We start from the raw sequence: 26319 nt of genomic DNA, 5'->3' as shown, positions 1-26319 counted from the left end.
CCCTCCCGTGACACCAAGCTGCCTCCCGAGACAGCCAAGCGTGCAAGGCCTCTCTGCCCTTGTGCTGGGGTCCCAGGTGGCTGGGAAGCAAGCACAGGTTTACAGATGGGTCTTCGCACAGAACCAGGTGGACAGTGACCACCTGGGAAGAACATGGATCCCTATTCCACAGCCATCAGGAGACATGCTCAGACCAAGAACACAGCAGTGCAGCTCAGGTGGAAAATCGAAGCCAGATCAAGACCAAATAAAAATACCTGGCCAAGAAGGCGACTGCCCACGACCACCTTTCAAGGACCCCCCGAACCCAAGAGGTTCTTCCTCTTTCCCCAGTGCCCACCAGCCCCTGCTACTTTGCCCCGGCTGCTGTCTGTGGGGCTGGGAGAAGAGAGACGCACCCGCACAAGCACACACAGCCTTCCAGCGATGGCATAGCTGGCCACTGAAACACAGTCATCAGGACAGACCGCCGTGGAACCCAAAAGGGTGTCACAGGACACACCGTGGCCAGGAGCCCAGTGCCAGAGCCTGGCTATGTGGCGTGGGAATGTGTCCTGGCGTGCCCCTTACCTTTCTCTTGTTCGTAGGGCAAATGTAGAAGTTGTCGATGACCGTGGTGACGCCAGGCTGGAGGGTGAGCTTGGTGTAGGATGTCCCGAAGTCCGAGGACCTGGTGGGACAGGATGACAGGGGTCAGCAAAGTGTCCCTCCAGGTGCAGGTGTGTCCAGCCCCACAGGACATCCAGCATGGGCCGCAGGCAGCCCAAGACCACCTCTCCCTGGGAACAGCATGACCCAGGTGACAGGGAGGTGACCAGACTCCCTGAGTCTCCAAGGGCTCGCTCGGGTCTGGAGGGGGGTGTGGAGTCAGTGAATGCCAGCCGGTCTCCCCACCAGCTGACCCTCTCCTTGGCCTTCCACCATGTTCTGCCCTGTCCCTAAGTGTACCTTTGCCCACATGCTACATGCGTGTCCGTTGGGGAAGGGCCTCTCTTGCGCCAGGCCCTTCTGCGTCCTTCCATCTTCTCGATGGAAGAGAAGTCTTCTCCCTTAAAGACTAGATCGTTCTGTCTCTCTTGCAGAGGCACCAAGAACAAGGAGAGGTCAGAGCAGGTAAGCTCCTGCCTGGGATCCCTCCGTGAACCTGTGGCTGACTCAGGAGGTGCAAGCTGGCCTGGGTCCCTTGCCGCTGGCCCCTGCTCACTCTGGAGAGGGTCCCTTGCCGTGCTGAGACCTCAGAGTGGCCTACTTCTCCGTTTCCTCCTCTGGTCCCTGAGCAGCTCCAGGAAGCTGCACCCTCCCCGCTGTGACCACATTGGGCTGGAGGACGGCAGGGGACAACAGGCAGGACCAAGCTCCAGGGGCTGCCAGAAACAAGGCCCCCTGCCCCGTGTTTGCTAACCCACGCCAGGGGCTAACCCCTCCTCGCCTGCAGGCCCCTCTCTTCTGTGGTAGCATGCGGTGGGTGGGGGGGGGCAGGACAGAATCTGTGCTTCTGAACCCCCAGCCCACTGCAGCGAGAGGGGAGAGGCCATCTGGGCGAGTTCACATCTGTGGTTTGGAAGCACCCGATATGCAGTGGGACATGGAATCAATTCCACATTGAAGCTTACAACCTCTGTGACCCCAAAATCAACAGTCCTTTTTATCACCCCATTAACATGCGCTGTGACTGCAGAGCGAGGCTGGCTGCGAGCCTGAGGGCAGCCAGGTCCATCTGAGCCTAAAACATCCAGGATGCTGGGCTTCAGGACCATCCCTGGGCTTCCCTATCTTCGGACGGGTCCGGAGAGTCAACCCATGGAGGGGACCGGGCCAGCAAGCAGCAGGAAGCCCTCGGGCCCGGGGCCTCCCTGTGATCACCTTCTGTATCATCACAGCTGAGAGCTGCCTGCCAGAGCCGAGCCCCAAGACCAGGGGAAGAAAGCGGCTAGAACCCTGTCTTTGGGCCCCAGCAGCACCTTCCCTCTCTGGGGGCTGGATGAGGCCGGTGTTTCTTGGCTTGCCCAGTGTTGTTGGGGGCCCAGGGCCAGCCTGGGGCAGCGTAAATTCCTGCCCCACTAGCACGTGTCCACAGCCTTCCCCGGGACGTCTTGAGTGCTTTCTGCACACATACACTTCCTCCCCACATCTTCAAGGGAAACCGAAGCTCCAGGAGGATGGGTCATGTTCATGGTCCTGGTGCCTAATAGCCACCTGTCCACCTGACCTCGGAGGCCAGGTCCCTCACCAGCCTCACGGCCACAGACCGTTCCCAGACCAGGACAGAGAGCAATCCCTGCCCCCTGACTCCCAGGGAAGGGGGCCTGGGAGGGGGGGGTGCAGCCCCCTCCTTGAGAGGTGATCAGGGATGCACTTGGTCTCCAAACCACAGAGAATTGATTTATTTTGGGAAGGAGGGATCCAGAGGCCCATTAGCAAAGACCCAGGGAATTTGAGTCTCCACAGAAACTAATGGTGGTGTTTCCCAGCTGGATGCATGGAAAGGTCCTCTGAGCCTCTTGGTCCCCAGGCTGTCCCTACTGCCACCAGCAAGCCGAATCTAAGACCTGCCCATAGATTCTGTCTCCCAGACACCTTGCCATCCAGCCCTTCCCTCCATCCCCGACACCGACCTGCCTCAGTCCAGGTGTTTCCCCACGATCCAGCCTCCCCCCACCTCCCCCCACACCGCCCTTCCCCCTCCCGATCACAGGGGCCTACTCACTCCTGCTCCCTCCAGGGCACCTGCTAGTGTGGGCCAGCAGGTGCAGCAGGCCTAGGGGGGCGAGGGGGCAAGGGTGATAAGTAAGAAAAATGTAACAGCCTCAGGGGCAATCAGGGCTGGGATGACAGGGTCAGTGGGATTGCTGTCTCTGAGAGGCAGGGAAGGCCCCTCAGACGCGGTGATGTTTGGGCAGAGGCAGGCAAGCAGGAAGACAGTATGTGCCTGGCTGGGAGAAAGCCATTTGTACCTGGCTAAATAATGCCCCCCCACACCAAAATCTGTGTCCATCCGCAATCTGCGAACATGACCTTATTTGCAAACAGGGGTTTTGAAGATGTAATTAAGTCATGAGGAGGTCATACTGGACGAGGGCAGGCCCTAATCCAAGGACTGGTATCAGAAGAGGAGGGAATTTGGACCCAGGGGCACACATACGCACAGGGAGAGTGCAGAAAAGGGATGCCAAGGATTGCCGGCAATAGCCAGAGGCTGGGAGACAGGCCCGGGACAGACTCTCCCTAGGAGCCTCCAGAAGAAGCCGGCCCTGCCAACACCTTCACCCAGGACTTTCAGCCTCCAGAACAAGGACAACAAATTTCCCTTGTTCCAGGCTAGCCTGGAAGAAGTGTGTGGGCCTCTGTTATGGTGGCCCTAGGAAACTAACACAGCCTTCCAGGTGGAGGGAACGGCAGGTGCAAAGGCCCTGTGAACAGGCTAGCTCTCCCTCCTCCTCTTGGGACAAGGAAGGAGGAACCTGTTTGAACCCATTCGCCACTGTTACCAGCTACTGAGGCATCAGGAACTCCTCACCCTGAGGACAACGCAAATCCAGCTCCCCACTTAGCCATGAGCCCCAAATTCCAGGCCTCTTGTTGGAGGCTGGGGCCCTCAGTTCATTCACTCACTCACTCCTTTTTGTCCAATATGTATTTAGTTTCTTAAAGCTTCCAGCACCACGCTCCAAGTAGGAATGCAAACATGTTCCCTGGGTCAGGTTCACTCATGGCACGCTTGTGTATGGTATACCCACTGTGTGCCAGTCACTTCCTTGTACTATAAGCAGGACAGACACTGCCCTGCCCCATGGGGATGACAGGCTGGTGGGTGAGACAGAGAACAGACCCTTGGTTCCAGGGAACCAGCAATGCCAATGGACATGGTCAGAGAAGCTTGGGAGACTCTCAGGGAGACGGGGACTCGGGGCTGCCCTTGACACCCCTGCCCCCGGCTGCCCCCACCGCCCATCTAACCATCCATCCCGCCCCGCCGACTCTTCCTGCAGAATCGTTCATGGTCGGTCCCGACATGCTCCCCTCGCCACCCCTCCCATTCTCCTTGCCGCTCGCGAGGGGCCCCTGTGGGTTACAGGCTCAGAGGATGGGGAGGCTGGTACAGGCTGGGTGGGCTTCACTGAGGGCCAGTGCACAGTTTCCCGGTGCTGATGTAACACATGACTCCAACCTTAGTGGCTTCAAACAGGACTCATCTATTATCTTGCAGCTTGGGAGGTCAAAAGTCCGAAATCGGTCTCAAATGGGCTCAAATCAAGGCATGTGTACCATCCAGAAGCTCTAGGGAAGCCCCTTCCCTCTCCTTCCCGGCTTCTAGAGGCGCTCACTCTTGTTGGCCCATGTGCCCTCCTCCACCTCCAAAGGGCATCCGCTCCACCTCCCAACCATTGTCAGGCCCCCTTCCTCTGGAGTCAGCCCCTCCCCTCACTCTGCCCCCAGGAAGAGTTCGGGGCATGGCTCAGGTTCGGGTGCACAGGCTCCGGGGCAAAGTTCCTTCAAAGAGTGGGAGGCAGGGGCAAGAACACAGGGGAGACTGAGATGCTGCGTGGGACCTTAGAGAGAGGGACCCATCCCTGTTGTCCGTGGCCCTCCAATCACTCCCCCACACTGGTTCGGTGTCTGTCAGGTGCCCCAATGAGGCCCGACGGGCTCCCGGCACTGTGGGTCAGAATACCAGAATACCAACCACCAAGGTCAGCAGTAAATGGCCTGCCCAGCTCGCATCGCCTTGGGCTGGCCTGGCCCCCGCCAGACCCCCACCTCTCTGACCATGGGGCCTGGGACTATCTCTCAGCGCACCGCCAGTGTAGGCGGGGGATGAGAAAGTAATTTATTACTGTGAATAAGTCCGGGAGATAGAGGATGACTAGCCTCACTGTCGAGCTGGTGAGTGGGGGCAGGTCTGAACCCAGACCCTCTGACCAACACTGCACCTAACACTGCTCCCTCCTGAAGTCTAAACAGATCATGCAGTGAGGACGGTGGTCACCAGGATCATGCAGGAATCCACAGGCCCGGCACACAGCTAGCACTCAATAAATGCTTACCGGCTCCTATGGAGGGGCTCTGGTGTCAGATCTAGAGGCTATGTGACCTCAAGCCACACATGGCCCTCTCTGGGCCATGACAGTTACACATCAAAAATGAGCAGGTTGGATGTGATCGTGTCTGAGTACCAGCAGCGGGGGCCCCAGTGGCTCTCCCTTCACCCCCAACACCCTGCCCGAGCTGCCCCAGTGACCCCTGAGCCCCTTCCTGCTAGGCCCTCCCCCCAGGGTGACCTTCCCATCAGCGGCCTGCACCCCTACCACATCCAAGCTCTCCTTTCATGCGTCCGGGAGCGCAGAGAGTGATTATTCCAATCTGCATTTATTCAAATTAAAAAAAAAAAAAACCGACTCTAAAACTGGGCACCCAGAAACAGGAAAGGCAAGCTCAGTTGGAAAGTCGCTCTTTGCAAATCGGCTGCTTAATTGCTGAGTGTTTGTACATATTCACTTTTTAAAAAATGATTTAATTGAGCCATTTTCATGCTCCATAATTATTTCATTGGCAGGGCCATATGTTCTGCTCCCGCCCCTCCCCATCATGCAGATGAGCCCCTATCTCCCACCCAATCCCCTCCCCCCTAGCTAGCCTGGAAAACCACAGCAGGGGCAAAAGGGGGTGCCCACCTGTGTGGCTGGTGCTCCCACAGGTGCAGGGCCCTGGGTGAGGCCCGGACTCTGGGAGATGCACTTTCTTGATCTGTGAAAGGAGCCAAGAGAACGCCCACAGCACACACACTTGCGTGAGATCAGACAGCACAAGGAAAGCAAACACGAGTTCAGCTCTCCGTCCTGGCAGGAGCAAGTTCCCAGCTCTCTGCATCACCTGGGGGAAAGCCGTCCCAGCAGCTCCACATGGACCCCTGTCTGGTGGAAGGTGCAGGTGTGTGGACACACCTGTGTGCTCTGATGAGCATGAGGCTGGGCAGCTCGTGTTTACAAGCTCAGCCCGAGCGCCCGTTAGTCACTGTCTTTAGAACACGGAGATCCTGCCCTCCCTCCAGAGCCCCACTAGCGAGATGGGCTGTGAAATCTGTTTCTGGCGTTCAAGGTCAGGGGTTCCAGGGATGCCAACACAGAGCATGAGGTGGCAGGCCTCAGATCTCTCTGGAAACATTGGTCGTGCAAGGAAGGAACGGCCATTGATGCTTGCTTGGTGAAACCGCTCTGATAGGAAAGTTTGCTGCCCGTTGATCCCAACAACGGATGCTCTGTCCAGTCGGCCGCTCCTAGACTCCCTGCACATCAGTTCCCCCAATAAACCCGATCGCTGTCTCAGGGTTTCTTCTTGGCCTCACCAGACCACCACCCACCCTACTAGGGTCATGTCTGCCCAGACGCTGAGGTCACTGACAGTTTGTAGAAAATCCTGGGGAGACCCCTGTGGCTGATCTAGAGGGTCCAAATTAAAATCTGCACTTGACCCATGGGGAAACTGAGACCCAGCGAGGAAAGGGACTTGTCCAGAGTTGTACAGTGATCCAGGCACCCACCGTGGGCTCTCCCCCCTGGACCAGGTGACAAGTGAGAAGCACACTTTGGCAGCTGACATGGGTCTGAGCTTTGGTGGGATCCCAGCCGCATCCCGTGTCTGTGATGTGTGGTGAGAAGGAAGGGATGCTGACCCATCTTCACAGCGGGGCTGTTCTGGTTCCCAGACACTGACCACTCCTGGGCTTTGATCCACTGCCAGGGTTTGTTAACACATGGACTTGAGGTCAGCAGAAGAGCACTGGGGCTGTGTGGGGGATTTCTCAGGCTGGTCAAGTCATTCAAGAAAAATCCAGAATGTGGCGGGAGACTCTGAGTGTAAAGTGGGGAGTCAGGTGCCAGCTGAATGGGTGAGCTGAGGGGAAGAAAGCTTCTCTGATCCCAGGAGGTACATGGCCTCATAAGGCAGAGAGCCACCCCAGTCCGCTGCAGCCACTGGGCCCCTCTGACATCAAACACCCTGGGTGGGGGAGTGGTTAGTGAAACCACGAGCTCACCACGTCACCATGACGCCATGCTCAGACAGACACACAGACTTGCTGACACAGGAAGGCCAAGTTCAAATAAGAGCGTGCCTTCCCATTTTACAGATGAGGAGACTGAGGCTCAGGGAGTAGGAAGTGACTTTTTCATGCTTAATTGCACAGACTGCCCCCGCCCCCGCCGCCAAGCAGTGCACTGATGCCCCCGGAGGTCCTCATGCAGCATGGCACCCCCCTCGCCAACTTCATTCTCTGGCAGAGCCTGGCAGGAGGTGATTGCTAACCATCAGCAGTTGCACATGGACAACAGCCATGTCCGTCAGGGGGTTGAGCTTCCAGCTCTACAGAAAGGAAGGGAACCCCATGGCTCCGGCTGGTTTTGTTTCTGGAGGTTTTAACATGGCACAAGGTAAGACCTTTGCAATAGCTCTCTTCCCAACTGGGGAGTTGGGGGTAGTCTTTAGAACGGGTTTCTAACCATCAGGCTAAATGAGGCCTGTGTCCCTGGGAGGGCCCCACGGTCACCTGGCAGGGGCAGGGCTGTCTGCTGCTCACCTTGGCACACCAGACCCCATTGACCTCCCGCTGATGTTCCTGCTTTCACATCCATTCTGCAAGCCCTCGGCTACGCTTGCTTCCAGGGCCCAAGGCAGGTGGCCAAGGCCCCTCCCCCGTCCCAGCCTGGGCTGTGGGCTGGGAGCAGACGGGGTCATTAGCAGTGACTGGTGCAGGGAGGGGAGGTGTCGCTCATCTTAGAGGCTGTGGGTGACAAGTGACCACTGGGACTGCCACCAGGTGCGGTTTCCTGAGAAGCAAGCCAGGGGTCACAGAGGACATCACTATGTCTTCTGAGTTAGCTCAGGCAGTTGTATCTGGTGGGGGGAGAGTCTAGGTTTATGGCCAGGAAGGAGCGACTCTGATGATCCCAATGCGATGGGAGCATGTTGGGGCTGGGGGAGGCAGCGAGGGGCGCTCCGGATTTTGTCAGGAATGACACAAGCCCCTCTGAGGGACAGGGCAGGGCAGCCCCTGGCCAGGACCAGAGGACCTTCCCCCTGCTAACCTCCCTCTGCCAGGGCCCGGTGGGAAGTACGCTGACACAGCATTCTCCCAGGGAACCAGCCAGTTGGGAGAATGCCGAGCCCTTCCGAAGCCCAGAAATGTCATTTCAGATAGAAAACATCCAAATAGAATAAGACAAATAATCACACAGAAAGACTGGGCACAGACCAGATAACGTGGCTCTGAAGAGCTGTCCAAACCGAGCCATGGCCTCGTGGTGGGAGAGGGTCGGCGAGGCCACGGTAAAGAGGGCCATATGAGGCGGGGACGAGGGCGGGGGGAGTGTGAGCTGCCAAGTCAGAGGGTCCGGGCCTGGCTCTGGGGGCTGTGCCAGCTTAGGCTCCCCCTGGGACCTGGAATCTCTCCTTAGAAAAGTTCCAGAAGTTTACCAATCCACTGACAATGACGTTTCCTTTCTCAATATGCCAACACATCCTCCACTCTTCTTGGCACCATTTAAAGATGATGGGATAAAAAACAACAGGAAGTAGCTACAACAGGAGCGAGAAAAGAAGTTTCTGCTTCCACCATTGACGGGGGCCCTTTAACCTCTCCGCCCATCCAGCATTTCTCCAAATGTGGTCACATTGATCCTACTGCGATGACAGCAGCCACACAAAATTCCATTCTGAGTTCAGGATGGTTGGCATTTCCTGCCGGCTCTGTGACATTCCATCCAGGCCACGTGACATTCCATCCAGGCCACACGGCATTACTGACGGGCCATTCCGCAGGCTGAACTATGCCAGGCATTTCCGCAAACACCGAGTGCCTTCTACGTGCCAAGCGCTTTGGAAATTCACTTTTTTCTGCAGATTGCTATTCTGAGCCTCTCTGCCCATTATCAACAACGTCTTCATTACTTGAACACATCTTGGATTATTCCCAACGGTGATGTCCCAGGAGCGGGGCTTCTCTGCGAAGCTCGAAGCTTCTGCGTGGTGTTTAAAAAAAAAGGTGTCTTTGGATCTGAGAAAAATCTTATAACTTGATATCTTAAAAACGAGGGGCCTCATTTATTCTTAGGGGTTCCTGGCACAGAGTGATAACACTCTTCTATGCCAATGTGTCAGGTTATAGAATCTGATGCTCTAGATTGATTTTTTGAATGGCTGTTGACTACACTCAGTTTCTGCCAAAGGCAGCCCGAATGATGTATTAAGCATCTTAAAGAGGAATAAATGCAAAGAGGCCTTAGCGGACGAGATCCAGGCGATCTGGAGGGAATTCTATTTTTAAATGTTACAAGGAATATTTTAGTCCAAAGCGCATAAAGTAAGTAAGAAATAAGATGTAACACGAACAACTCTCCATCTCGGTAAACATCAAAGAACTGTTTATACCATGAAACTGGGGATAGCTGATTGAAAAAAACCTTCTTTATGGCAAAAAGCTCCTGGAAGAGAAACAAAGGTTGATGTAATGACAAAACGGAATAGTTAAGCCAACGGCCTACAGATTTCCATTTCCAAAATGTGTCCCTAAAGTCACAGTCTCTGGGCTGCGGTTAAGAGGTCTGGGCTTGGGGACACCTCTGTCCTTTCCCAGTTTTGGATCTTGGACGAGTTGGTTCATATCTCAGAGATTGAACTTGTCTGCGACAGCAGGGGACAATAATAGAACTGGGGACGAGAACAGATCATTGATATTCCCCCCCATGTCAAGTTCCACCCCAACCAAGTGCTTTGCATGGACCAGCTCACTTAATCCTCCCAACATGTGAGGACGAGGAGCACCGGCCCATTTTCTGGAGCGGGAGGCTGAGGACCAGAGCGTGGGAGCTGAGTGTGGCCGCAGCAACCTCGCCCCATCCGTGAGCTCTGCCCCAGACCATGCAGGCCCCGTGCCTTGCCAAGAGCCGCTTCCCAGACAGGACAGTGTGAAAGGGGGCATCTCCCACCTGTGCTCACAACTCCGGCGGCAGGTGGGCATGCAGAGGGAGCCAGCACACCCCTCTCCCCAACCCCAGAGAAGATTTGAGGTTTCCCATGGCTCGGGAATTTTCCCTTCAAGGTCCGGCTGAGGGTGGGGGAGGAGGGTTGCCCCCAGCCAGCCTGCCAGTCCCTGCAGACAATGTGATTTGTGGTAGGAGTCTCGGGATCTCAGCCGGGATCCCCTTCCTTCTGGAGGGGCTGGAGATTGGAGTCGGCTCCGGGGTCACAGGACCAGCCTCAATAAAAACCGTGGACACCAGGGCTTGGGTGAGGTGCCCTGGCTGGTAGTCCCTGGGATGTGTTGTCATGCTGTCCCTGCTTGAAGAGAGAAGCACTGTCCCCCAGGCCCATGAGAGGCTGCCTGCAAGTAAATTTGGTCCTGGGCCTTTGCACCCGCTGTTCTCCTTCCCAGACACACACAGGGACTCCCCACTGCCTTCTAGGCTTGGTCCGGGTGTCCCTCCCTGAGGCCGGTGTCCTGGGCCACTCTCCCATGACTCTCAGCCCCCTTCCTCGCATGACTTTTATCCAGAGCAAGCATTGCTACCTGGCGTTATACACGTGTTTTGGGACAGTGCAGTCTGTCTAGAACATCAGCTCCTGGGAAGAGAGGCCCTGTGGTGGGTACCCTTCATCCTGGGAAGCCATCCCTGTCCCGAAGACCCCACTGGGCATGAGCCAGGCTCGTGCTCCATCCCACTAATGTTTGCCCCACCTGCTGAGTCCTTCCTCCCCCACGCCCACTGCAGTCAGCTGGGTCACAAGCAAGGGCAAATTGGGGTGGCCCAATCAGGGCACCTGGGCTGTCCCTGAGTCCCAGCAGCACTGTCCCCTGCTCCCAGCCCCAGCAGCCAGTCAGGGCAAGTTTGCTAAAATGACTGAACAGTGCCCAAACAACTTCCTTAGTAAAAATGTGGCCGGGAGCTGCCTGCCACCTCCCCACCCCCAACCCTGTCACTCTGCAGGCCCTGTCACTCCACCTCCTCCCACAGGCATCCCATGATAACTTCATGCACCTTGTTTTCTGGGCAAGAGAACAAAAGCAGGTAGAAATTGGCAGAACATATTTCTCCCAATTCCTAAGATTCCCATTTGAGAGTTCAATGAGGAAAAGATGCCTTCAAGCCCATGAAAATTGAGTCAAGCCCTTCTCAGCAAAGGTGCGTCATTCAGCAAGCACGCAGGACTGACTGCTCTGACCACAGGTCCGCGGAGCTGGGAGAGGTGGGGGCGGGGCGGGGGGCACTGCAGAGTGCTGGGCCAGGCTGCCATCAGTGTCTCCTTGGGAGCATGTGGGGGTCTCTGGGGACTGGGCACTCTCACCCCACAGACAGTACCTGTCCCAGCATTGCACAGACAGGGCTGCTGGTCCCTGCCTAGAACCAGCCCCAGGACACTTGGCTGGGTGGCGAGTGGACTCCCTGACCTCCAGGCCGCGTGAAGGGGGACCCTTCATGGGCACGTCACCCCTAGAATCAAGCTGAAGCCATGGTCCCCCTTCTGGGGGTGCTTCTGCCCGTGAAGTCATCTCGGCGAGCTGGGGCATGGGGCCCCAGCCAGGCACCGGCCAGGAAGAGGCTGTGGCTGGAAGCCTTGCGCGTCCCCAGCAAAAGCATTTTTAGAAGTCATGCAACTTGCACTATAGTTCAGATCCCACTTCTCCAAGTGCTCTTGCTCTGGGAACACAGGCCCCATTGCAGACTCCAGGAAGCCAAGGCTCAGAGAGATTCAGTGGCTTGCTCAGAATCCCACAGCAATTAGGTGGCAAGGCTGGTGGGCCCAAGTCTATCAGATCCTACAGCCCACGACCTCCCCGGTCCACCCGAGAGAAAGCAGTGGTTCTGGTCCTCAGAGGGGCTCCTGGGTCCGGGAATGGCGCATGGGCTCTCCCCACACACTCACCTCACGGGTAGCCCACAGGGGCCGAGAAGCCACCAAAGAAAAGGAAGAATTTGAGGTTCTAGCCCCTGAAGTGGCCCAGCCAAGGCACCATGGTCACTGAGAGGGTAAGTGTCTTTGGAACAGGTTCTGATGTTGGAAGAAGAACTCCCCCCGCCAGCTGGGATTCTGTGGGTATAGAGATGTGGGGTCCTGTCCGTATAGACATGTGGGGTCCCACCCTTCCGGTGGGGCTCTTACTCACCACACCTGCGTGAGTGCCCATCAGCAGAGAAGGGGGCCTACTCCTCCACGGGAACATGCATGAGTGCAGTGACCACATGCCTGAGTGGGTCTTGGAAGGGAAGGGAGAGGAGGAAGAAAGGTCCTGCCCTTGGAAAGCCAGGGGGTGGGTATGAAGGGGTCAGTAATGATGGGGTCTGAGGGAGCTGAGTTCTCAGGGGCTGATCCTGTGGGTCCCCACTATAGACAAGAGTTGTGCCTTGTGGTATTCTGGCCTTGTTTCTGGTGACACTTCCCATCTGCTTCCCTCAATGTCTATCCACCCACCCATCTATCCAGCCATTCTTCCATCCACTACACACCTGTCCATCTGTCTGTCCATCTGTCCATTCTTTCATCCACCACCCACCTGTTCTCCAATCCATCGTTCCAACCATTCTTCCATCCACCACCTGCCTTTCCATCCATCTATCTGGCCAACAATTCTTCCATCCAAAACCCACCTGTCCATCTGTCTGTCCATCCATCCATTCTTCCATCCACCACCCATCTGTCCATCCATCTACCCAACCATTCTCCTATCCACCACCCACCTGTCCATCCATCCATTCTTCCTTCCTTCCTTCCATCTGTCCAACTCATACCCCACACATTCCCAGGTACCTGCTGTGTGTCTGACCCTGGGCTGGGCTCTGAGAGGGGGACACAGAGATGCTTTGGGGAGGCACTGCCACCAGGAGCACAGATGTTTGATGAGTGACTGAGTGAGCCTTAAAGATGCTCTTCCAGTAATTGCATTGCCTGTTGAGGCCATCGTTGTGTCTCCTAGATCCCAGCACCCATTACTGGGTTGATTCCAGAATGTGACTCAACTTCTATTTTAAAAACACCAGGATGTCATTGTGCTGTTCTTCATAGGAAGCATGCCAATGAATCTGCAGGGCCCACAGTGCTGCCACGCGGGGGACACTATATACCTTCAACAACCACACACCACCTTGCAAGGACCTGCTCACGATGGACATGTACAGATCAGGCCCCAGAGTGATGTCAGTTCTCTCTTTCCCTCCACATGGAGGGATTCCACCCCCCCCCAGGACAGATTCTTAACTGGAAATAGGCCAGCCCAAAGCTTGTCTGAATTTTCTGTGTCTGAGCATCTAGGGGTGTGGCAGACAGCTGATGCCAGGATTCCAGACAGAATGAAGGAGACGAGCTCAATTTGTCAGCAACAAGAAGAAATGGGCTGTTCTGGTGCCTGGGGTCTGCCTCTCCTTCTCTTTCTGGGCATGACTCTCTGGTCTCTTATGCAACCTCAGGTTCTGTCTCTGTCGCTCTCTGTGTTCATATCTCTCTGTGCATTCTTTCTCCATCTTTCTATGTCTCTCAGAGTTCTGCCATGGGGCACCTTTGTCCCTGTGTTTCTAGGCCTGTCTATCTCTGTCTCTCTCTACATGTGTCTCTACATGTGATTTTCTGTGTGAGTCCTTTTCTCCTTCATTCACCCCTTCCACCTTCCCTGTTCCCTTTCTCCTGAGATCATCTCAAGAGGAGATGTCCCATGATAGAAAGGACTGGGGACAAGGTGTGACCATCTCTCAGGCATCACAGGGAAAGCAGGACACTGGTTCTGGCTTCCCCCCTTCGTGGTAGGTTCACCGGATGCCAGGGCTTCCGATCCCACGGAGCTGATGTTATAGAAGGGTGGTCAGATAATAAGTAGGCAGAACAAACATCTATTGTCAGCTGGTGCTTGCTATGAATCACAGAATAAGGGGCAAAGAGTAAGGGGTTACTATTTCAGAGTGACACAGGATGCTCTCCCACCAAGGTGACATTTGAACAGAGACTAGAGTGCGTCGAGGAGTCAGTCCATGTGGGTGTCTGAGAAAGAGAAGAGCATGTGCCCTGAGGCAGGACTCCCCAGCTGCCTTTCCTGGGAAGGTTGCTCATGGAACCAGACATGGTTCCTTCCTGGCTTCCATGCTCAGGCCACAAGCAGGCCACCAGTGGAATCGGATTATGTTTTGAAGCCAGAGTTATTCAGATCTCAACTTCTGGTCTGGCCAACTTTGTGACTGACAGGGGCAGGGGCCTCCCTGGGGCAAGTCAGCAGGAGGATGCCACATGCACACACGAGCTGCTGACAGCTGGGGCGGGCAGGGCCACCTGTCCTGTCTTTGGGGCCTGAAGCAGGACTCTCCCAGACAGAGCTCTGGAACATTCAGTAGGAATATCCTTGGCCTCCTTCCATCTGCTCAACCTTCCCTGTCATTCCCACACTATGGCAGGCTCTTGTGGCCCCAGGGGAACAAAAGGCCTTTCTGTCCCCACCAGTTTCAGTCTGGGGCTGTGGACACAGCAAGGCCGCTCAACGATCCGGCCGCTGGGTGAAACCCCACATTACGAGACATCTGTGCACTTTCTTCAAACATCACATCCACACTAATAAGGCAAATAAACACGGCATTTAAAGATCAGAGGCAGTGCAGTTACAGCCTATTAAATTAAATTCACTGTCAAGGGTGAAAGAGAAGATAAACTGGGATTATTCCAGTCATGGCAATTTAAAAAAGAAAAAAAAGAAAGGAACACTTAGAGACATAATTTTGTGGTCCCTGAAGCGGTGACAGCAGCCGCTGCCAGAGCTGGTGGTTTGGAAAGGCAGCTTGGCTCCCTCCCCACACAGAAAGTTCCCTCCTGAGTCTGCCCCTGTCCCTCAGACCTAAGACACACCTGAGTCCGTCCCTGAACTCCGGGTCCTGGGACACACCCCATCAGATAGAATCCTGTAGAACCTACAGGAAGCCTTCTGCTTCTGGTCACGTCTCCGGCAGAGGCTGGGTCTCCTCCATGGTTCCAGCTCCTGCCCACGAGGCCCACCCTGATTCTGGCTCCTGCTGGGGGGCCTGGGCCCCGAGCTGTATGACAGTCACCATCTCCCTTCATCCCTTTGCCCGAGAGGTGGCAGCGAAGCACTCAACCTCACCTGTCTCTATGTAACCCAGTCTGTGCTATGTACTTCACACAGTGCTGATCTCCTGCTTCGGCTTTGACAGAGGTCATCTCCCATGAAATTCACAATGACCCACAACATGCTATTATGCGCACTGTATGTCCACACCACGGTCCCGGGGTCCTTTACTATCCTACACATAGTACAAGACACACTGTGCACGTGTTGTTCTTCCCCAGGACAGCTTCCCAATGATTCGCTTCTCACTGGCCCAACTGATGTTAAGCTTTTTGTCTTTTCCAATTTTGTTTTCTTTCTACAGTGTTCTCTATCCTTATATCAATCCTTTGGGCTTCTCCTCAAAGCTCAGATGCACAGTACTGCCATTTTATTCATGCAGTGAGAACAGCTTTGTTGTTTAATTTCTGATTATATAAATCACACTTGTGCACTACAGAAACCTGAGTGATGCCTACATATAAAACAGAAGAAGTGTAAACTGCATGAAATCCCACCATCCCAACATATCAACTGTTGCAGGCGGGTTGGGGAGGGGCGATCTGACCGTGACCATCCTAGGCTCCCCTCCCTTCTCCTCTCTACTCCCTTTCTACACATTTTATAAAATTCAATCACCTTCTCTGCCTCGCCCACAAGGCTTCCTTCCATCCACACCCAGATGACCAAACTCAACCAAACATCCCAGGGAGAACCCATTCAGATCCTTTCCTGAGCCTACATACTTACACACACAAACACACACCTCTGTAGAGCAGGCTTGTTTTGCTGTTGGTTGGTTTTGTTTCATATTAAGCAAGATGACATTATCTCCCACCTCTATCCTGTTTTCTCACTTATTACTATGTATCTCAACAGAGTGGGTGTGGGAAGAACATACCTCAATATAGCAAAGGTCATGGATGAGGAGTCCACAGCTGACACCATCCTCCATGGTGAAATGCTGAAATTTTTTCCTCTAATATCAGAAATAAAATGAGGCTGCCCAGTCTCAAACTTTTATTCAACTTTAGTAATAGAAATCCTAGCCAGTGCAATTAGGCAAGATAAAGAAATAAAAGGAATCCAAGTCGGGAAAGAAGTAAATCTTTCACCAGCTGCAGATGACATGATAATATATGTAGAAAACCCTAATGACTGCATAAAAAAACCCTGTTAAAACCAATAAAAGAGGGGCACCTGGGTGGCTCAGTGGGTTAAAGGCTCTGCTTTCAGCTGGGTCACAATCCCAGGGTCCTGGGATTGAGCCCCGCATTGGGTTCCCGGCTCAGTGGGGAGGCTGTTTCCACCTCTCTCTCTCTGTCTGCCTTTCTGCCTACTTGTAATCTCTGCCTGTAAAATAAATAAACAAAAATCTTAAAAAAAACAATAAAAGAATTTAGTAAAGTTGCAGGATACAAAATCGATACTTCAGACGTTGTTACATTTCTATCACAATAATGAACTATCGGAGAAATTAGGAAAACATTCCAATTTACAGTTCTGCCCAAAAGATTAAAATGCCTAGGAATAAATTCAACCAAGGTAATGTAAAGAACTCCTTATTAAAAACTATAGATGTGCGACGCCTGAGTGGCTCAGTGGGTTAAGCCGCTGCCTTCGGCTCAGGTCATGATCCCAGGGTTCTGGAATCGAGTCCCACATCGGGCTCCTTGCTCGGCAGGGAGCCTGCCTCTCCCTCTGCCTCTGCCTGCCTCTCTGTCTGCCTGTGCTCACTCGCTCTCTCTCCCTCTGTCTCTGAAAAATAAATAAGTAAAATCTTTAAAAAAAAATTATAGATGTGAATGAAAGAAGTTGAGGAAGACACAAATAAATGGAAAGATATACCATGCTCATGGACTGGAAGATTTAGTATTGTTCAAATGTCCATACTACCCAAAGCAATCTACAGGTTTAATGCAATACTTACCAAAGTTCTAATGACATATTTTTAAAAAATAGAGTAAAAAATCATATTTGTGTGGAACCACAGAAGACCCCCAAATAGCCAAAGCAAACTTGAGAAAGAAGAACAACACTGGAGGCATCACACTCCCTGATTTCAAACTCTATTATAAAGCTACCATAATTAAAACAATATGGTACCATCACAAAAACAGACATATAGATCAAAAGGACAGAATAGGGGGCCAGAAATAAACCCACACATATGTGGTCAGTTAATTTGCTACAAAGGAGCCAAGAATACATACTAGGGAAAGACAGTCTCCTCAATAAATAGTGTTGGGAAAACTGGACAGCCACACACAGAATTACAAGTCTGAATAGACACTGATCCAAAGAAGACCTACAGATGTCCAACCAGTACATGAAAAGAGGCTCCATATCCCTCTTCAGGGGAATGCAAATCAAATCCAAAATGTGGGAAATGACTTCACACCTGTCAGAATGGCTAGTATCAAAAAGACGAGAAATAACAGGTGTCAGCAAGGATGTGGAGAAAGGGGGATCCTGTACATAACTGGTAGAATGTAAATTGGCATAGCCACTACAAAACACAAACGTTCCTCAAAAAATTAAAAATAGAAATACTACATGATCCAACTCGATATCACTTCTGGGTATTTACCCAAAGGAAGGAAAAAACACTAACTTGGAAAGATATCATGGCGGCATTATTGACAATAGCCAAGACATGGAAGCAACCTAAGTTTCTAACGATGGATGAATGGACACATACACACACACACACGAATACTACCTAGCCATAAAAAAGGAAATCTTGCTACTCCTGACGATATGGATGGACCTTGAGGACATTATGCTAAGTGATATTAAGTCAGACAGAGAAGTACAAATACACTATGAGTTCACCTATACATGAATCAGGAATGAAGGAAGGAAGGAGGGAAGAGAAGGAGGAAGAGAGGGAGGGGAGAGATGGGTGAACTGTCCTCGGGCACCTGCTCTGCTCCCTGTGACCTAGCTTCTTTTTTTCCTCATCGGGCTGTAAGAAACATCCCATCTGTGGAGCCTGACATCCTGCCACTTTCCCGCTCTGGGAGAGATGAGCAGGCGTGGCAGTGAATGTCCCATGTCTACTTCCCTCGGCTCTCAGCACCAAGAACACGTGGGCCACCCCCCTTCCCTGGCGGAGAAGAGGCTCACTCTCTATGTCTTACCTGCACATCTTTGCAGGCTGGGAGACAATGACCCTGCCCCCGCTCTGCCTCCCCGGGCCTCAGCATCTTCTCACCAGTTAGCAGGTGCACGGGGCTGCTGTTCTGGAACATCTGCCCCACTCCCCAGCCCTTCCATTCTTCACCTCCTGCCACTCCCAGCATACAAGAGCTTTCCAGAAACACACCAGAGGCAGTCACTGCACAGTAATCCTGCCCTCATCCAATGTGTGGCACTTCTGGTCAATCCCCACTATCTGTTGATTTTGGGTTTGTGGCATTCTAGCCTCACACACGGTTATGTTTGATACATCGAATGGGTCTACGCCTTGTCTTAGAAATTCTGGGTTTCCGGTCTGGCTAAAATGATTGTGTATATTCTCTCAACTTTTCTTACAACACTTGGATGTGTGCTTTTATTTCCTTGACACATCTAACAGGTGCTTTGGCACAAGGAGCCAACCCAGAGACCCAACCCCATGTTCTCGCCTCATTCCCCACCAGAGACTAGGCACAGCCTTCCGTTTTCTGCTGAAAGTACCAGATGGGCCCATGGCCTCTTTTCCACACTGGTCTGGAAAACTACCTTTCTCACCGTTAGTTCTCATCTATTGCCATGTGCATGGGCAGGTCCACTGGGGTCCCCATCGATGTGCTCACCTGCCTCACCAACACCTTGTTTCCGAGGGCAGCAGCTTCGTGGGAAGTTCTAAGAGCTTCTAAACAAATTCTCTTTCTTTGGTTTCTTTTTCTATTTTTAGGAAATTTTGCGATTCATGAGCAGCTACCCTTCTACATAAAGTACGAGAGAATTGTATCCACTTTCACTTTGCAGACAATAAAACAGCTAAGTCTAAGGTTACATGAATGTTGGCTCTGTATAGGCTACAATCCTTGACTAAACCTAAAATGCTCAGAAACACAAATTAGTTAAATCCAGGCTCAGAAATGTACTTAAGAAACACATCTAGGGGCGCCTGGGTGGCTCAGTGGGTTAAGCCTCTGCCTTCGCCTCAGGTCATGATCCCAAGGTCCTGGGATCGAGCCCCACACCGGGCTCTCTGCTCAGCGGGGAGCCTGCTTCTACTTCTCTTTCTGCCTGCCTCTCTGCCTACATGTGATCTCTCTCTTTGTGTCAAATAAATAAGAAAATCTTAAAAAAAAGAAAAGAAAAGAAAAGAAACAAACAAACAAACAAACACACCTAGAGACACCTGACCCCGTGGCCATTATTACGGGGCTTTCTTTTGACTGTTAGATGCTGGTTCGTTCACTGGCTCAACAGATCCAGTAAAAAACCAGCTATACTTGGAGAAAATACTCCTGAACTCTTTACACACACAGACTAATCTAGTTGTATGTTTAGAGCATGTCCCTATACTGCCTAGTGTTGTTTGGTTTGGTTTGTAACTGTGTGTCAGGGATTGAGTGTCTATTTAATCCCCTGAGATCTGTTTCAGGCTCTGCTGCCTCCAGGAAGCCCTCTAGGATTACATCAAGTCTCAGGGAAAGTTTACTGGACTCCAACTCAAGGCACTGTCCACGCACTTCATAGACGTTTAATTCATGCCTCCCAAGAATCCCTCTGAAGTCAGAAATAAAGACTCCCCATTCTGAGATAGGACCATTGAGGCCCAGAGGGGACAAATGGCCAGCCCAGGGCCACACAGCTTCCTCCTTCCACTGTTCATCTTGCTGCCCCAATAGAGTAAGACTTCAGTAACACTAGCTAATGAGTGAATGCATAGGTACATGGATGGTCACACAGATACGCAATTCTGTTTGCAGCTTCTGGAAACTTCTACACAGAGAAAGACGAATCCATTACTGTGGGAAGCAGGGAGTTAATGCTTCCAGTGGAGTAAATACCACCATCCCGAATGGGATCGGATGCCAAGGCCTTACCATAGGCAACTGCTTCATTAAGTGTGGACCAGCATGGCCCGCTGTGCTTTTGTGGAAGTGGTTTATGACAATGAGAAAACGTCCCATTTCCCACATGCTGTTTCCCAGGATTCAGGCAAGCGAGACATGGGGGCTCTCGGCAGATGGAGATGCCAGGCTGCCCCGCTACCCTGCTGGCTTCCAGAAGCGTCCCCACCCCAAATTAGAGCCCACCTGGAGAGTGGCAATAGAACATTTAGCTAGACGCCCTGCATGGCCGCTCCCTTTACCTGGCAACTCCCCAGAAATACACAAGGTATCATTATCTCACAGATAGGGACACAGAGGCTCAGAGATAGCAGGGTACCCGATGTTGCACAGAGGCTCTCTGCTAAAGGCTGCCAACACCAAATCTTGACTCTGGATCCAAGAGGACAAATTACCCGTCAATTACCCCAGGTCCTCCACAAGTTCATTAACTCACAAAGGTTGCACAGCAGGATGGGGCTTCTGACTCAAAGAGCCTTTCTCCTGGCCTACCACCCACCTTCTCACAGTCCCACCCACTGGGAAAGAGGGCATTGGGGTGTCCTCCCCATGCCAAGCTCCCAGTTCCACCTGCTTCCACATAGGGCTCCCTGCTTCCTCTCTCCAATCCCAGCAAGGTGGGCTGGGTCGACCTGGACCATTCACGTGTCACGGGGCTGGTCCACCGGGGTGTCAGTTGTGAGAGGACAGGCCTAGAAGCCCTCGGGGTCCAGAGGCTGCCTTCGGTAATGAGCTCCGGTGGCAGGGGAGAGTCTAGGACAGTGGTGTCTACAGGGTCTGACCCAGGGGGTACAGGGAGAGGCTGGGGCTCCTGAAAAGAAGCTAGACCAGGGTCCTACAGGGCAAGGTAGGCCACGCTGTCTTCATGGGCACATAGGGTTGACAAGGCCTGTTTCTTGGGGCTGATGAGACAATTCAATGAGACTTTCAGTATACAGACCCCAGCCAGCACCTGACACCCAGCAGGTCAGAGAGAAATGGCAGCTCTCACATCCCTTCCCTCCAAAGACCACTCTTGCCACCATAATGGATTCCCTACATACCACATCAGTGCTCTCTCTCGCTCTCTCTCTTTTTAAAAAAGGATATGTTTATTTATTGGTGGAGGGAAGCAAAGGAAGAGAGAGGAAGAGAATCCCAAGCAGACCCCCTGTTGAGCACAGAGCCCAACGTGGGGGCTCAATCGCATGACCCTGAGATCACCACCTGAGCCGGAATCAAGAGTTGGATGCTTAACCCACTGAGCTACCCAGATGCCCCCAGAAGCTCTCCTTTTAAATAAAGTAGCATTTCCCACTAGGGTTGTCATGTATTATCTTTAAAATAAGTAGATCCCCAGAAAAAGAAACCTGATCATTGATCCCTCATCTGGAAGCTTCCATGATACTAGTCTTTCTCAGCACATTTCATTCATCCTGAGTCTGCCGTGGGATTCACAGTCTGATTCTCATCCCCTCCTTTACTCCAGACTTCTGCCTTCTTGAACCCTGTTTATTTGCCTTATAGGTGAGGGGCAGGGGGTTCAGGTGAGGGGCAGGGGGTTCAGGCCATGGATCATCTCCAGGCTAGAATTTTTCCACTTCTAGAAGGAGCTGTGCACAATAGGTCTGCAGGAGAAACAGCCCCAAGCATCAGATGTCCCCAAGCATCCTTCTCAGCCCTGGTCTCTCTGTCCCTGATGGCCAGACCAGAGGAGGCAGGGGGCAAGTCGTGGTGGAAACATCAGGAGTTCAGGGCTCAGGGCTCTGAAAATGCTGACCCCTTGTTCAAAACTTAGTAGGGCTTTCAAGGTGGTGACGGGAGATCACTAAGCAAGGACAGAACCCTGCGGCGTGTGGGGCCCCGGTGGCCAGTCCTGTGGGGACCAGGAGCCAGGAAAATGTGGGTTCAAATCCCAGCACAGACGCTTTTTTTTTTAAAAGAATTTTATTTATTTATCTGAGAGAATGAGTGTGAGCAGATGGAGAGGGAGAAACAAACTTCATGCTGAGCTGTGAGCAAACGGGGAACCCGACGTTGGGCTCGATCCCAGGACCCTGAGATCTTGACCTGAGCCAAAGAAAGGTGCTTCACTGACTGAGCCCTACAGGTGTCCCACCACCTTTTTTTTTTTTTTTTAAGATTTATTTATTTATTTGAGAGCGAGAGAGAGCAAGCAGGGGGAGAGGAGCAGAAGGAGAGAATCTTCAAGCAGACCCTCTGCTGAGCAGGAAGCCGGACACGGGGCTCGATACTGCAACCCCAGGATCATGACCTGAGCCAAAACCAAGAGTCGGACGCTCAAGGGACTGTGCCCCCTGCACAGCCATTTAACAACAGAATGATGTCAGCTGTTTTCTACACCTGTCTGGGTGGGACTTCCTAGTTTTTAAAATGAGCAGTACTTAAGAGTTACCAGCTGCATGGATAGAATCAGAGGAACTAGTGTGATACCCCACACCCAGGGGACACCGAATACAGCCCCTCGGCTTCACTCTGGCTCTGGCCACATCAGGGGAGCGGGAGAAGCCCTGGGTGGAGTGCCGGGTGCACCCGACAGTGCTCTGGGCTCTTCCAGCAAAGGCGTGTGGATTTCAGTTACACTGATGAACCAATACCTGAGCAGCCCCTGCAGTTGCACCTGCGGTAGAAAGAGCCTCAGAGAGGAGCCCGGGGCCCCCACATGGCACGGCCAGCCCCCTCATATCATCTGGGCTTCAGGTAGAGCCCGGGTCACGCCAGGACAGGTGCACTGCAATCTGCCCCACGTGTGCGCGTACACACACACACACACACACACACACACACTCACAAACAGGAGAGCAGTGAGACCACCTAGCAGGGCCCAGGGGGCAGCCAGGGAGGGTTCGGGGCCAGAGGTGGAGCAGGGGCAGCTCCAGCTCCACCCCCCCATGCCCCTGGCCAGGGTACAAGTCACACAGCCACCTCAGAGAGGGAGGGGGCAGCAGAGGGAGGTCTTTGTGTTCAGGGCCCCCGGGTTGAGCCAGGGGCCCTAGAACCAACCCCTTCCCCGATGCTCACACCTGGCCTCCATCCTGAGATCTTCGGTGACATTTAATGTGAGAAATCCCGAGATGTACCATCCAGGTGGCCGGGGACTAAGCCGATCCGATGAGATCCACACAGCGTGTGTGACCAGCCGTCCCAGCTCCGGGCCTGCATCTGGCTTAGCCAATGGGGCACACGGTGTCCTTCCTGCCTGCCTCTCCCACCCCCCACCTCCGCCTCCATCTGTACTGTCTCTGTCCCTGGATCTCAGTCTCACTCAGCGCGTCTGCTGTTGTTCAGGGAGGGATGTCTGCCTCTGCACCATCCTCTCCACCTCCACGGCTCCCTTATCCCAGCTGTCCGTCCGTCCCCTCCACAGCACCCCTGCCCCGCTGTCTATCCCTCTCTATCTCTATGTGCTCTCATCTCCATGGGGTTGGCGCCGAGAAACCTGCACAGACTAGATTCGAGTCAAGGTCAATGCCGATTTTGTAATTCTAGGAGATAATAAACTTCGTCCAGAACACCCAGTCCCCTTGTTTCCACACAGGTGGTCTCACCGCTGTCAGTAAAAGGCCCGGCAACCCCCGGGCCGTGCACATGGATAATATCCTGTGTGCAGGGCTCTTCTTCTGAGTTTGGATTTTCCCTGCTCTACAAGTTAATAACTTTACCCCGGGGCTCGTGAAAAGATGACAAAGATGTAGGACGCAGAATACATATTTAATTTGTTCTTATTTTTGATCTCCCAACCCCTCAGATAAGCCTGGGCTCGTGGAGAGGCGCCTCTGATCCGAATGACAGCCTGTCATGGTTGCCGGGACCTGTTTCATTTGAGCACATGGAACGGGGGTGCGACCTGTCCAACAGATGCACCGGGGGAGGGTGGAACAGGGGGAGGGTGCATTCTCAAACAGCGAGCCGGCATTCACAAAGGTCCCACTGCCCGTGGGTCACTGACAACCCTACCCCCGGTTTTAGAATATTCTCTTGTCCTCCAACAGTGGAGGCTGAAGGCGTGACTCTCTTAGTGAAGCACATCCATGGGCACGCCTGGGAGGGAAAGGCCAGCAGGGGCCGAGCACAAGGTCTTGCAGAGTGGAGAGCAGGAGAGCTGGTTTTCAACCCCGGCTTGCAGCTCTCCCAACCCCGGGGCCCCAGCACGTAGCTTCCCCTCCCTGCACCCCCCAAGCACCCCTTGTCCCGAAGGTGTCGCAGGCAGAAAGCAGACAGACTGTGGCAGCCACAGGGAGGGACGCGGTGATTGTGGGGGATTTTCCTGGGGACAAGAGGGGCAACACAAGCTGCCTGGGCCCAGTGCCTGCAGACAGACCCGCCAAGCCCACAGACGCTCCTTCTAATAAACACCAGTGGCCAGTCTGATCACACCCCTGTGTATGCCCGTCTCCACCTTGCAATGGTCTTGCTTTGCAATCACACAAATGATCCCCCTGAGGAACAAAGCTCCCAGCCCAGCCCAGGCTTCAGAATCATCAGGCCCCCAGGGACCACCATGACCACGGAGTCCTCATCCCAACCTGGGAGAATTCCACCTCAGACGGCGGTGCTAGGTTTTGTTCCTCGAGCCCTGGGAAGCCTTGCTTCGGCCTCCCACAGCTTTTTCCCTGGTAAGACCCTTCAGGTCCAGGTGCACACAGTCTTTGTTTCCATGGGACCACGAGGGACGGATCGAGGACGTGCTTGGTGTTCTTGGGCCGAGCATCCATCCAGGGGCCACCGCTGGGAGTTGGATGGCTGCTTCCGCAGACATGGTGCTCACTGCTAGAGCCCACGCCTCCTTCCTGGGAGAGCAGGGGTGACTGTTCCTGCGATGTAATTACAGGGGAAATTAAGAAAATCACCAACCCTGCTGTCAGGTGCATAATTAATTTGAGAAACTTAATTGTGTCTTGGCGGGGGAGGAGCTCCCTGGTCGGGACGTACTTTAAAAGAGAGGAAGAAGGGAGGATAAACCTCCTGGTTCCTTCAGTCTCACGGCACAGAGATGTAGTCAGACGCAGTGGAAAGGTCTCTGTCCCCCTCTTGTAGGCAGAGACACTGGGGCACGGGAAGACAGATGCCCCGGGTCCAGTATGGGCAGTCTCGGTGCGAGGGGAACCCCAGGAGGCTCATTCTCAGCCTGAGCCCTCGCACCTCCACCAGGAGGCCTGTTCAGTCCATAGCACGAAAATCCTGCTCCTTGGGCGCTCCCAGCCCTGCCTCCTCCAGTCGGCAGGGATGCCAAAGAGAACCAGACTGTCACCAGTGACCATAACATCATCACGGAGGTGTCCCTGCTTTCATTCCCCAAGAAAGACAACAGTGTAAAGAAGAAGGGGGCACAGTAACTAAGGAAAGAGGACAGAGCAGGGGAAAGTACCGTGCACCGTGCTGGGCCTTCCCGGCGCCTCAGTCAGTGCAGGAGCCCTGCCGGGGCTCCGCGTAAGATCAGGTGGTACCCCAGAAGCCTGGGCCTGGCGCAGCAGGGGGTCCAGAGGGAAGGACTCACCCACAGCAGCACAAATCTCAGCACCCCGGAGGAGGAGGCCAGGCCCCCTCCAGAATGCCTAGGCTAGGCTAAGCCAGCCGAGCGCAGGTGAGACCAAAACCCCAGGCCCAAGGTAGGAGTCAGGACTGATGGGCCTTGGGATTCTGCCCCGTGTCTCCTTCCATTCCGCCTGCCACGGGGCACATGCCATTCCAGCCTCAGAGGCCCTGGAGGAACATGGGAGGTACTTGGTTCTGCTCCCTCCTCTAGGGACCCCCCCTCGGCTCTCTCGCTGCCCCCCAGTGCCAGGGCCTTCCCTGAGTTAGCTACTGAGACAAGCAAGGACCCTGCTTGGACCAAGGTCCTTCCACAGGATCCCCTGCTTGGCTCCTCCCCATCCCACCCCCAGTGCCCTCCGCACAGCCTGCACTCCCCACAAGTCTGAGGCAGTGTCCCCAGGAAGTGGACGAGGATGCAGGAACGGGAAGCTTCCTTGCAAGGTGATTCCAGGAGGCACCTGCGGAAAAGCAGGGAGGGAGGCAGGGCTTAGCGAAGGATGGTCAGGAAGAGTCCCGGCTGCGGGCAGAGTGGCTCAGTCCTGTGGGGTCCTGAGAGGGGGCACAGAGCTCACCAGAAGCAAGGAGGCTGGGGCGGGGCGGGCAGCAGGGATTGGGGGGCTTCTC

At 53.8% G+C, this 26319-nt stretch overlaps 1 protein-coding gene across 2 annotated transcripts in view; it reads right to left on the bottom strand.

Annotated features, from left to right (window-relative positions):
- SORCS2 (sortilin related VPS10 domain containing receptor 2) overlaps positions 1–26319 on the bottom strand; it is a 424588-nt gene that overhangs the window by 168229 nt on the left and 230040 nt on the right. For both annotated transcript variants that reach the window (XM_044267844.1, XM_044267845.1), the window contains exon 3: positions 571–670. In XM_044267844.1, coding sequence (XP_044123779.1) covers positions 571–670 — 100 coding nt within the window. The remainder of the gene's footprint in view (positions 1–570; positions 671–26319) is intronic.

This window comes from Neovison vison, chromosome 11 (assembly GCF_020171115.1).
Source record: "Neovison vison isolate M4711 chromosome 11, ASM_NN_V1, whole genome shotgun sequence".
In the NCBI taxonomy this organism is placed as follows: Eukaryota; Metazoa; Chordata; class Mammalia; order Carnivora; family Mustelidae; genus Neogale; species Neogale vison.
Note: the sequence above shows the minus strand (reverse complement) of the source record. Positions and strands in the feature narration are given on the sequence as shown.